At 44.9% G+C, this 12802-nt stretch overlaps 1 protein-coding gene across 2 annotated transcripts in view; it reads left to right on the forward strand.

Moving 5' to 3' along the window:
- Positions 1 to 12802, forward strand: part of LOC122940158 (RRP12-like protein) — a 54521-nt gene that overhangs the window by 26437 nt on the left and 15282 nt on the right. For both annotated transcript variants that reach the window (XM_044296565.1, XM_044296566.1), the window contains exons 18-24: positions 1104 to 1258; positions 1376 to 1437; positions 3822 to 3915; positions 4810 to 4968; positions 8793 to 8873; positions 11727 to 11832; positions 12063 to 12170. In XM_044296565.1, the coding sequence (XP_044152500.1) occupies positions 1104 to 1258; positions 1376 to 1437; positions 3822 to 3915; positions 4810 to 4968; positions 8793 to 8873; positions 11727 to 11832; positions 12063 to 12170 (765 nt within the window). The remainder of the gene's footprint in view (positions 1 to 1103; positions 1259 to 1375; positions 1438 to 3821; positions 3916 to 4809; positions 4969 to 8792; positions 8874 to 11726; positions 11833 to 12062; positions 12171 to 12802) is intronic.

The raw sequence follows: 12802 nt of genomic DNA on the forward strand, positions 1-12802 counted from the left end.
ATTTTTTTCGGATACGTTTTTCGCGGACCTCAAAATACATACGGTCGCATGCAAGAGGCCTAAGACTAAGGAGAGAGGGCAGTTCTTTAAGGTGTCACATATTATGCCCTCTGTACATTGGGGATTACCCCTTTCTTTGACACTTGGACCTTCTCGTCTGTTGTCGTACCTTTCCATTGAAGTTAGTGTAATCCTCAAGCAGCTCTATTGACCTCAGTAAGAAAATCTGGTGATAGACTTTTAGGGTCCATTCACACATCTATATGTCCGCAAAACACTGACACCGGCAATGTGCGTTCTGCATTTTGCTGACCGCACATCATCGGCACTATAATAGAAACTGCCTAATCTTGTCCGCGGACAGGAACAGGACATGTTCTATTTTTTTCGGGAACGGAATTGCGGATCCGCATTTCCGGATAGCACATAGTGTGGCCTCAAAGAAATGAATGGGTCCGCAATTCCGTTCTGCAAAATGCAGAACAGAATTGCGGACGTGTGAATGGAGCCCTAGAGATGGGTAGGTCAGAAGAGCACTGCATAGTCTTGCATGTGTTGTATTGCAAAAAGCAGGAGGCGGTGTGTTTGTCCTGCCATATTGGCTCAGTGACTAAAGGGCCTTTTACACGGTGTGAGTACCAGCTGAACGCTTGGTCCTGTGTAGATAGCTATGCGATCCTCAAACACTTTTCAGCTGATGGCATCTTTTATACAACTAAACAGGGGATGTGCTGCCCATCATAATGGAAAGCAACAGCCGCGTGCACAATTGACATTACGAACAACTTGTCCAGCAAAAAAACAAGGCCTCATACTGCTAGGTGAACGAAAAAAATAAGTTATGGCTCCAGGAAGGCAAGGAATGAATAATGAAAGCGCAACAAGGGAAATCGCCATGTTCTTAAAGGGTTAAATGAACAGAGTAAACTCCCAGTTCGTCTTGATCTTTACATTGCTCATTCCCTATTGTCACTTTGCAGCGCGGTGTGGGGAAATTGCCAAATATGCTGAAATCCTCTCTGACTAATCCGCAGGGATTAAGCCTCATGCGGAACGCAGACAATCCGCCGCTCGAGCTAACAGTCATTTTTATTTTGGGACAGAGGCAGATAAAGCTGAAGTGAGCCGACTAGCCAAAAATTACCTTCCGATATTGTTCAACGTGTACATTAAAGCACCTGCGCCAGGAGAGGGCGCCGCACACAAGGCGCCTGTGATGGAAACCATCCGTGCTTATCTGACTGTGACAGACCAGCAGGTGAGGGGTTAATGTGTGTGGGGGGTTTATCATTGCACAGAAGGCTTTTTGCTTGGGGCGCGGGGGTTCTGATTTATGTCACCTGTTTTTACAATTTGTCTTGTGCTTCATTGACAGCTGGTCTGTGATTTATTAGCGAAAGCCAGTGCGAAGGTGGCGGAGAAGACGGAGGCCGAGAAGTGAGTGGCTGTTTTTATGGAGATTTTATTTGGTGCTTTTTAGGCTGGGTTCAGACCTGAGCGCTTTACAGCGCGTTCCTACGCGCTGTAAAACGCACAACAGGCAAGAACCAATGATTCCCTATGGGAATGGTTCTCACCTGAGCGTTTTACAGCGCGTACGATCGCGCTGTAAAACGCCCGACGCCCCAAGAAGTACATGAGCTTCTTTGGGGCGTCTTGTCACGCGTTCCCGTACATAGACTTCCGGGAACGCGCGAGAATGGGCGTTCGATTGTCTCTGCGCGATTGCAAACGCCGGTACAATCGCGCATACAGAGCGCTCCATCCCGAACGCTCAGGTCTGAACCCAGCGTTAAAGTGGATATTCCCCACTCATGGGTGATGGTAGGTATAAAGTTTTTGACATTTCGAGGACCCCACACTTCTCCTGACAGGTCTTTTTTAGTAACTGCTTGGCTTCTCTATGCAATAACAAGTCTGTGCCATTCCTCTTTTATTCCTACTAGACGATTAGGAATGAATTTTGAACTGGGTGTTGGGGGGTGTCCCCTCCTCCAAACTGGTGACACCCACTTGACAGTTTGGTCGAATGCAGTTGTTTATTAAAACAGACATGACAGGAGTGGTGACAGCTCTACCCTGGTCTATATCTCCTGTTTGGGCTATTTGGTCTCCCCACTCCCCCCCCCCCCCGCCCCCCCACTATGAGCTATACTATGCAGCCTCTGTGGCAGACACAGGTTGTCCATGTCTTGCTGGCCTCCCTCCCCAGCAAAATCATCTGGGGGTGTCTGCTATATGACTAGGGTTGACTGTGAGCAGGTAATTTCTTCAGCTTGCCTTCACCCTTTTTTTTTTTTTTTTTAGGGTTTTTAAACACTTGATAACAAATCCTCAAAAACGTTAAAGGGGTTTTCTCATCTCGCCGTTACTAAGGTAAGTTGAGACACATTCCTGACCACCTCCCGGCCAGGAACCACAGGGCGCTCTGCTGTTTCAGTAGCTCTCATTGCCGTGCATAAGCGCTACTGAAACGGTGTAGCAGCACAAGCGATGGTGTTTCTGAGTTAAGGAAACCGCATCGCTTGCCCTGCTGCACCGTTTCAGTAGCTCTGATGCACGGCAATGAGAGCTACTGAAACAGCAGAGCGCCCTGTTGTTCCTGGTCGGGACTGTGTCTCAACTTACCTTAGTAACGGCGAGATGAGACAACCCCTTTAAAAATAATATAAATATATATATATATATATATATATATATATATATATATATATATATATATATATATATATATGAATTTTATTTTAATTTTTTCATTGCATTTAAAACATGTATTTATTATTATTATAATTATTTTTTTTTGCTGTCAAAAGTTCTCTAGAGAAGCCTGTGTGAAACCCCTTAAAGTCAGATCCAGAACATGCTGGGTTTTTTTTAAAAATAATTCCAAACACAAAAAGGCTGTGTATGTGGACTTTGCAGTAATTGGCTATAGACATCTGACCGCAGCTGTTAAAAAATGAAAAAAAACAAAACATGAAAATGCAGTGAAAAACACTGTATGAATCCAGCCTTAAAGGGGTTGTCTCATTTCAGCAAGTGGCATTCATCATGTAGTAGAGAAAGTTTAATGAGGATCCCCACTTGTTAGACGGGTTCCTTGACAATGAAGTCCTCATAAACTGTCTTGCTGGGACCTCCAGTGGTCAGCTGTTGGGGGAACCTGACAGTCAGTGTTAAATTTCCCTACAGCGCCACCATAGGTTAAATCAAGCATCGCACAGTGTCCATTCTCATCAGTGGGATGTTTGTGTAACGCAGGACGGGTCCTCCAGAGGGAGAGACGCTCTCTAACCGCTCTCCACTCCGTCCAAGAGATGAGATTTCTGAACAGAGGACCCCGCTCGATTTACTCAGAATTCTCTAATAGGGTGTATGAAAATGGTTTTGTTTTTTTTAAACTGGACAACCCCTTTACAGTGGGGAAAAAATGTCCCAGACAACAACAGCAAAAGTCCACGATTCTGTGACTTCCTGGATTAGGATTGCAGTGAAACCACCCTCCATCCAGGCCTGATTTTCCTTTAACATATTCTCAGTTCCTCCATCTTCTGTGTATATCAGTCTCTTCTTTTAAGAAGCCCCCCCTATAGAAGACCATTTTTCGGTTTCAGTGAAAGAGAAGGCCTTTTGAAGAGGTTTCATTGTAATCCTATTCCAATTAGTCTCAAACTCTAGGACTTTTGGTCCTGTGGTCTAAGAGTTCCTGTAGGTTCCTGCTGGGCATATACAACGTCTTTCGTATTGTATGGCTGTACTAGTAAAGGCCGGCCTGATAATACTTAATGATTAACTTTTGGTCCTGTCCTTTGTTTTTGCAGGCTGTATGTTCTGGATCTCATATCAGCGATGGCACCTAATGCCGATGAACCATCAATGACCAAGGTGTATCAGACCATCCTGCCATTACTTGAGGTCAGTACGAAGTTATTACGCGTATAGACAATTTCCATTTTTGCATAATGACAGCGCAGTCCTTGTATTGGGAGAGTTTGTCATTTTCTGTCCAACTTTGAGGCAGGTTTGCGAACATTAGGGTTTCAAGAGTCGGTCTTGGTTAAAAGACTGCTGAAGTAGGGCTAGGGCTACGCGACAATTTTTATAATGATAGTCTTTTTGGTGAGCGCTCATCATTTAAGCCTTTTTGTTTCCTCCATAAAGTGGCATAAGAACATTAATAACTCTGCCCCATTGGTAAATTTCCTGTGCCAAATTTAATGGGGGTTGTCCAGGATTAGAAAAAACATGGTTTCTCTCTTCCAAAAATGGCCCCACTCCTGTCCATGGGTGCCGTTGGGTATGGTAGCACCGCTCTATTTACTTCAATGCAGCTGAGCTGCAGAACCAGACACAAACCATGGACAGGTGTGGCGCTGTTTTTGGAAGAAGGAAGCAATGTTTTTCTAATCCGTGACACCCCCTTTAATGTAAAATGCCAGAGTAAAAATGTGGCGTAGATTTTAGTTTCTGTTTGCACCAGATTCTCACCTAAATCTGTCTGGCTGTAGCCGGCCCTGCCCCCTCCCGCTAAATCCCACTTTTGAAAAGTGTTGAGGTGTAAAGCGTTGCAAATTATAGTGCAAATAGGCCGTGCCACAACTCACTGTGTTTTTTTTATTTATTTTTTATGGCACAAATGTGGTGGTAATGCTTTGGTAATTTGCCCCCTTTGTCCTCTACTTTCTCACTTGTTTGTAAGGTCTCTACTTGCAGACAGTGAATGGAAACTGTGAACGAGCAGCAGAGGTTCTCTCTGTTAGAAATCAATTAGCAGTGTCCTACAAAGTCTGTTTCATTTGATTACATCAGGAGAAAAACCACAGCATGCAGAAAAAGGCATACCGGATCCTGGAGGAGATCTGCGGAGGGGAGAGGTCCCCGTGCAAAGATTTTGTCAGCAACAACTTGGAGGAGCTGAAGACCACTCTGCTGGGTTCTCTGAAGAGCGCCTCGTCTCCTGCCAAGAGGGTGAGTCCATGCGTAGTGATACCTACACCTGTGTGAGGCAAAGCAATCCAGCCGGCTGTTCCAGCAGAGAAGAGCCCGCCGGTGTGCTCCGGATGGTGCCGCACGCCTGCCGGACCCCGTTAACTAGAATGGGATCTGAATAAATTCACGCAGCGGTTTTTGTCTGGTCAGGAGAGACGGATCCGTATGACAAATGCCTTCAGTTTGCATGTGTTTTGACGGATCCGGCAGGCAGTTCTGACGACGGAACTGCCTGCCGAATCATCTGCCGCAAGTGTGAAAGTAGCCTTATTGGGGAGAGGAGACACAGAGAGGGGAGTTCATGTGTCATTCTCATGGCTTTAACCTATGACTTGCTGGTTGCAGTCTCAAAATTGTAAAATGTTTGTAAGATGCGTACAGGGCGTTTCTAGATCCCTGAAGATAATGTCTGTAGATGGCTTTGTGCATACGTTTAGTACAAAACCAAAAAGGAAAGTTGTACTTATCTCATAGTGTTATCCATCAGGTCTACAGTATGGTCGGGTTCACATGTACCCGGCCATCCTTTTCAGTTTCCCTCCGGAGTACTACAGATACTCATTCCAGGACTTATTTCATTTTTCCACCATATTAACTGTGTAACTGATCCCTTAGATTTCTGTGGGATCATTTGTGGCGTCCAGTGCATCAGTTTTTACATTTCCTAATGACATTGCATGCAGAGGTTTTCTGCACTTTCAGGCTACGGACGCCAGACTGGTGCACTGAAGTGCACATACATCAGTTGTGTCTGGCTCCTACTGGCCAGAAACAACTAATCTCTGTGTGGACCCAGCCTGTGTTTGGATATCAAGCAGGCTTTAGTGTGGTATTTAGTAGGGATCGACCGATTATCGGTTTTACCTTTTATTATCGTCCGATATTCAGGATTTTCAAAGGTATCGGCATCTATTTTGCCGATAACGTATCGGGAACAAGGATGGCGCTGCTGTCAACGCTCTCCGTGTTCTCTCAGCAGCACAGGGGAGAAGGAAGCAGTGTCTACCTCCCCCTGTGCTGCTGCTGCCGCTGCCACCAATGTTGACTCATTCTATCAAATTCAACAGGAGGCAGGTGCTGGCTGCAGAATCATATATCCGCACCCCCTGCCGCACCTCAGGGGTTAACTGCCGCGGATCGCAGCTACCGCTCATAGAGGTCGGGTACGGCTATATGATTCTGCAGCCAGCTCCCGCCTCCTGTATATGAATTAATGGGTGAGTTATCTTCACTGGTGGCGCAGTGCACCCACCCCCCCAACCTCTTAGTATTAAAAACATTGGTGGTGCAGTGTGCCCCCCACCACCCCCCACCCAAGTCCCCCATCCAAGTCCCCCATTATTAGTCATTGGTGGCAGTGGCCACAGAGTCCCCTCCCCTCTTCTCATTGGTGGTGCAGTGGCAGTTCTGATCGGAGCCCCAGCAGTGTAATCCTGTGGCTCCGATCGGTTACCATGGCAGCCAGGACGCTACTGAAGCCCTGGCTGCCATGGTAACCTCCCTGCTGCTGTGTGTACTATGTACAGGGCAGCAGGGACAGTGTGAAGTCCTAGTCACCCTGATAGAGCTCTATTAGGAGGAATAGGACAAGGGTTCTAGCCCCCTAAGGGGGATAATAGTTAGTATAAAAATAAAATTAATATTAAGTATAAATAAAAAAGAAAGATTTACAAAAAAAAAAAGCTAAACGTTAACTATAAACATTTTCATTTTCAGCAGATTTGTATAGGAATTTTTCATTTTTTTAATAAAAATGAAAATGCACAGAATATCGGTATAAATTATCAGCTATCAGCCTGAAAGTTCACAGATTATCGGTATCGGCCCTAAAAAATCTATCTGTCGATCCCTAGTATTTAGCACCTTGCGTCTTGACCAGCAGTTTTACATAGGACTTGCGGGTAAACCGACTCTGCTCTTATGTTGTGCAAACATGACAGTCCCAATACAGCCCGGCCAACACAGTCCTGCTTTACTTAAAGGCAACCAGTCATCAACGTTATGCTGACCTCAATGAGGGCAGCATATAATAGTGACAGAAATGCTGATGTCAGCGGTGTGTCACACATCAGCTAAATGTAAGTGGTTGCTGAGAACCAGCATCATAATCATTGCAGCCCAGGCCTGGAAAAGAGTCACATCTACTTAAGTCCTGGTTATTCATAATCTTCTGCTCTCTCACCCATCTGCTGATGATTGGCAGTTCTCTCCTAGAGAGAAAGGGAGAAAACTAGGTATTAGACTGTCAGCCATCAGCAGGTGGGCAGGAGAGCAGGAAGTCATGAATAACCAGGACTCTTCTCAGGTGGCCGTGACTCTTTTCCAGGCCCAGTCTGCAATGATTGTGATGCTGGTTCTCGGCAACCACTTACTTTTAACTTATAAATGACAGATCGCTGAAATCAACTCACCTGTCTCTACTTTATTCTGCCGTCAGTATGGACAGCATACAGTTGATGACAGGTTCCCTTTAACTTCTGCTCTACGACATCTGCCCATTGTATTCTCCCTTTAATCTTGAGCAGTACCGCTTGAACTGCAGGGCACCCCATGGTACGTGATGAGGCGTATCATGTCTTGCCAGCTCCCCTCTTACTGCTGGACCATTCTGCTCTCCGAGGACATGATGTTTCTATCCCGCAGAGGTTCTCTCTCTGATTGCCCCTTCCCAAAAAAATCAGCCCAAGAACTGGAAGCTTTAAAGCTAGCCGTAGACACATTAGTCTTTTGTCACACTAAGGGTACTTTCACACCAGCATTGTTGGCAACGGAACTGCCTGCTGGATCCGGAAATCCGTATGCAAACGAATAGCATTTGTTTTTCCGGATCCAGATGCGGAGCTGTCTGACAAATGCATTGCAATACCGGATCCGTCTCTCTGGTGTCATCTGGAAAAACAGATCCGGTATTTATCTTTTTCACAGATTTAAAGGTCTGCGCATGCACAGACTGGGAAACCGGATCCATTTTTCCGAAACACTTTGGTACCGGATCCTGCAATCTGGCAAGTGTTCCGAAATTTTGGCCGGAGAAAACACTGCAGCATGCTGCGGTATTTTCTCTGGCCAAATACCGTAAAAGGGACTGAACTGAAGACATCCTGATGCATACTGAACGGATTGCTCTCCATTCAGAATGCATTGGGACAAATCTGAAGCGTTTTTCTCCGGTTTTGAGCCCCTAGGACGGAACTCGACACCGGAAAACTTTAACGCTAGTGTGAAAGTAGCCTAATGTGTTTGAGGAGCTCCCCACCCTCCCCTGAAGGATGACGTCATGGGAGACGAGGATGAAGCAAAATTTTTATTTTCACCCAATCCTTTTGTTCTTCCGGGAGGTAAGTCACCCCCAGAAGTGTGTGGCAGCGGTTTTCCTCAGTCTTAGGGGCACTGCTGGACCCCAGAAGCACATTATCCACACCACGTACACCTGTCCTCTTCCTGTCAAGGCCACAGAAGAGACGTTTAGAAGCTCTGATGATGGAGACATGTACCTCGCAGACTTTATTTTATTTAGATCTTTCACCCGAGCTGAAAGGTTTCTATTGATGCTGATTTCCCCAGAATGGACGTCCCCCTGTGGCTTCACTTTATTAAACAATTTCTTGTTTATTCCTGCCGCTGCTTTATTACGGCCGTCAATTGAGCTGTAATAATTGGGAGCATTTGCTTCTTCATTGTCGGAACAAGATGCAATTATTTCTGATTTGTGATGTCTGCGGCCGTCGGCCCAGGTCCTGTGTACACAGTAGAGAGATGTGATTTATGTGACTTTGAACTTTCTCTTTGCTCTTTTTTGGCAGCCGCGTCTGAAGTGCCTGATACATATCGTCAAGCAGCTCACAGCCGACCATGAGGAATTCTTGACATCTATTATTCCTGAGGTAGGGGCTGATTTTAATGTATTGGGTGTAGGGGCAGCAGCTTATTCTATAGACTGTCCTGGGACCCCTGGGATTGTCCGTCCACGGCTTTTTAAATTTTCATTACTGAGGGTTATGGTCCCAGCTTCTTTCTATAAATGGTATCTATTTTAATAAAAGCTTCTGCTTTTTAAAGGGCTTGTGTCCAGGATTTTTATATATAAGGACAGGCCATCGATATCAGTTTGAGTGTCTGATACCGCATTCCCCTGCTGATCACAAGTGGCTTTGGAACGACGCAGCTCCGTCCACCGTGTAGTGCATTGTGCCGTTCCTTTGTTACTACTCCTGGAAATGTATGAATACATTGACTCCTGAGCATTACCACTCCCCATGGTCAATCTGTTGTGTCCCTGACACAGTCAGCACTGATCAGAGGGAACCTCTTTCTAGGGCCTCTCTGCTCTGACATAGGGGTTGCCATAAGCAATGTACCCCAGTTTTTCACGCTGTCCTGGCCCTTGCCCCATAGAAATTAGTGGGATCTGTGTGAAAAACGCAGTTGCTAGATGTTGTGCGTTAGGGCTCACACACATGACTGCGATCGTCCCCGGAATCCTGGAACAGTGAGTCCAGTATAAGAGATCCGCTATCAGATATGAACTGACTCCAAAGGGATTGGACATCCCCTTTAAGTCATCCTCTTCCATCAGATTATTAAAGTGGTTTACAAAGATCGTAAACCAATGGGGAAAGAAGGGGATAAAATAATAACTGCTCACCTGCTAAATCCCCCCCCCAGCCATGACTGTGCTGCCACTCCCAGGCTGCAGCCAGTCACAGGCCACGGCGGTGTGCATCAAGAGACCGCAGATATCCATAATTGGCTGCAGTGGTAATGTGTGTAGACACGGTGATGCTTTAATAGCTGGGGATTTAACAGGTAAGTTACAATTCTTTTTGTCGTGTTATGCCTTTTCTCTTTGGCTAGTTTTAAGATGATATCAAAAAACCTCTGTAAATATTCTGTATATTCACAATTTTGTTGTGAAGATGGGGTGACGAGCCATATTGCTGTCGTTACTACTTGATTAATGGGAAGAAAGGGATGCAAATGAGCTCTTAACAAGCTCTGCTTCCAATGCCACCAGATGTAAGGTAGCTATCCTATAAGTCTATGTTCGACCCTTTTACCCTTAGGATACTGGAGGTTTTTTCGTTTTTGAGTTTAGATTTTTCTTTACCATCTTCCTTGAGACAACTTTTTTTTATATTTTTCCGTTCACATAGCTGTATCAGGGCAAATTTTTTGCATAAAGTTGTACTTTCTAATGCCACCATTAAATAGGGCATACAATGTAGTGGGAAGCGGGAAAAAAATTCAAAATGGGGTGTAAGGCTGCGTTCACACTTCAGTTATGTGATCAGTTATGTGATCTGGTTTTGGCTTACAATAACTGATCAAATGATTACACCTGATCTCTGGTTTTGGCTCACAATAACTGATCGAAATAACTGACCAAATAACTGAAGTGTGAACGCAGCCTGATCGGAGAAAAAACCCCACAATTCCTCCACTTTTTTACGAGTTTTGTTCCCACGGCGTTCCATTTGAGGCAAACTTTGAGAATTTTATTTTTTTACATCACCATATTCTGACCCCAAAACTTAGTTTGTAGTTATATCTACTGAGCTGTGTGGGGGCTCATTTTTTGAGGGACAATTTGTATTTTTTATTAATACCATTTTGAAGTGTGTGACTTTTTGATTACATTTTATAAAAAAAATTTGGGTAAGAAAAGTGATCAAAAAATGGCAAATTGGTGATTGACCCTTTTTCCATTATGCCATTCGCGGTGTTGAAAAAATATTAGTACAGGCTCTTCAGTCGCGGTGATACCCATGATATGTTTATTTTTTTATTCTAGGGAAAGTTTTTGTTTTGTTTTTTACTTTTAAAAATTATTTTAAAGCTTGTATTTGAGCCTACAAAATCCATTTTTTTTATTCTGAACAATCATGGATTTTTTACATCCATTAATTAAGAATTGCTAATTTTTTATGTTGGCCTGTAACCTGCTGGCTAAAATAAGAATTGCAGCTTAAATGCCCTTGGTCTCTTCAGCAAGATCCAGCGTATTAAAATCAATTACCGGCATCGACCGCAGAGATGCCATTAAGAAGCCCGGAAGCGCATATGCCATGATCTCACTTGATCACAGCATCTAAAGGCTTTAATGACCATGATCGGCATTATTGCCGGTCGCGGTCATTAGCTGTGGAGACCCGCCGACCATAACGCCCGCTACATGTGCGAGCGGGTGCCATGTTTGTACTTTGCTCCAGCGCCGTACATGTATGGCGCTGGAAGCGATGGAGTTAAATAGGACTTGAGACATGACTGATATTAAATAAGCCAGCACCTCATCTGCAGCCCGCTGTTTCGAGGTGATTGCCCCTGCTCAGTGCAGAGAGTACTGACTTAACTGGATGAGAGGCCTAAGTCAAGATTCGAGGGGTACTTTCTCTCCTTGGGGGAGAGAGCGCCTTAATAGGCGTGAGGAGACTTATAGGCCATACATGCTCCTCTGGAATTCTGGGAAGAAAGGGATGCAAACAGCTGTCTGCAGATGAGGTGCTGGCTTATTTATTATCAGTCATGTCTCAAGGCCTAATTAAAGGGTGGAACATTGACGTATAGGACAGCTGCCTGCCTTACATCTGGTGGCATTAGAGGCAGAGCTTGTTAAAAGCTCATTAGGCATGTATGGCCTATAGGTTACAGCTTGTGCCTTTCTAACAGGTCAGAGAACTACAAAATATTTTGTAGGAGTGCTTCTTTAAGCAGATGTTGTTATATTTTTTTGGTATAAGGTGATGATTTGTACCAAAGAAGCATCTGTGGCAGCGAGGAAGAATGCGTACACCCTTGTGGCGGAGATAGGTCATGCCTTCCTGCGTTTCTTCAGTGATCCAAAAGGTAAAACTGGTGACCAAAAATAATGTACTGTAATTGTACTATCGGAGTGCAATTCTCGTTGTATAGAAATGTAACACAGAGGGGTTACAGTGTAACTAGAGGAACCACCTCTAATGTCCGTCTGCTGCATCTAAAGCCTGCAGATTAAGGTGCTGGGAGCAGTATGGGTTGGTATGTATTTTAGTTTTTTTATATCTGATTACATCAGGAGCATTATTTTCCTCTTGCAGAAGCCCTGGAAAGATACCTAGCGGTTGTCTATGCTGGATTGGCTGGTTCCGTCACCATGATTACCTGCACAGTCCTCACCCTGACCAGACTCGTATTCGAATTTAAAGGTAAGCAATGGATCCTGGACATGTAAAATGTCTGGGCAAGTTTTTTACAAAGGTCTTTTATATGTTAATCACATGGCCTAAGTGTTACATTAGTGGGGATAGAGGTCGCAATAACACCTGCAAATACGTCCTAGACGACTATACAGGCAGTTTTACTCTTTGCAAACCGTTTCATGCCTCTCTCTACAGACAATATTGGGGTCCATTCACACGTCCGTAGTGTATTGCGGATCCGCAATACACCCGGCCGGCACCCCCATAGAACTGCCTATTCTTGTCCGCAATTGTGAACAAGAATAGGACATGTTCTGTTTTTTTTTCCCCAGAGCCGCGGACCAGAAGATCGTCGGCGCACTCCGGAAATGTGTACTGTCTGCATCCATTCCTGCCCATAGAGAATGAATGGGTCCGCACCCGTTCCACAATTTGTGGAACGGATGCGGACCCATTCTGCGGATGTGTGAATTGACCCTTAGTCTGGAGCGCTGTGTTAATGCAACCTGTGAGGTGTGTGCAGTCCTTGCCGACTGCAAAATTAATCCTGGTGCAGGTAGCAGGAACTGAAAAGAGCTCACTGGCTGCATGAATAGAGCTCTTTGCTTCACCATGGGACAAAATGGACAAGAATAGGA

Source organism: Bufo gargarizans, chromosome 6 (assembly GCF_014858855.1).
Source record: "Bufo gargarizans isolate SCDJY-AF-19 chromosome 6, ASM1485885v1, whole genome shotgun sequence".
In the NCBI taxonomy this organism is placed as follows: Eukaryota; Metazoa; Chordata; class Amphibia; order Anura; family Bufonidae; genus Bufo; species Bufo gargarizans.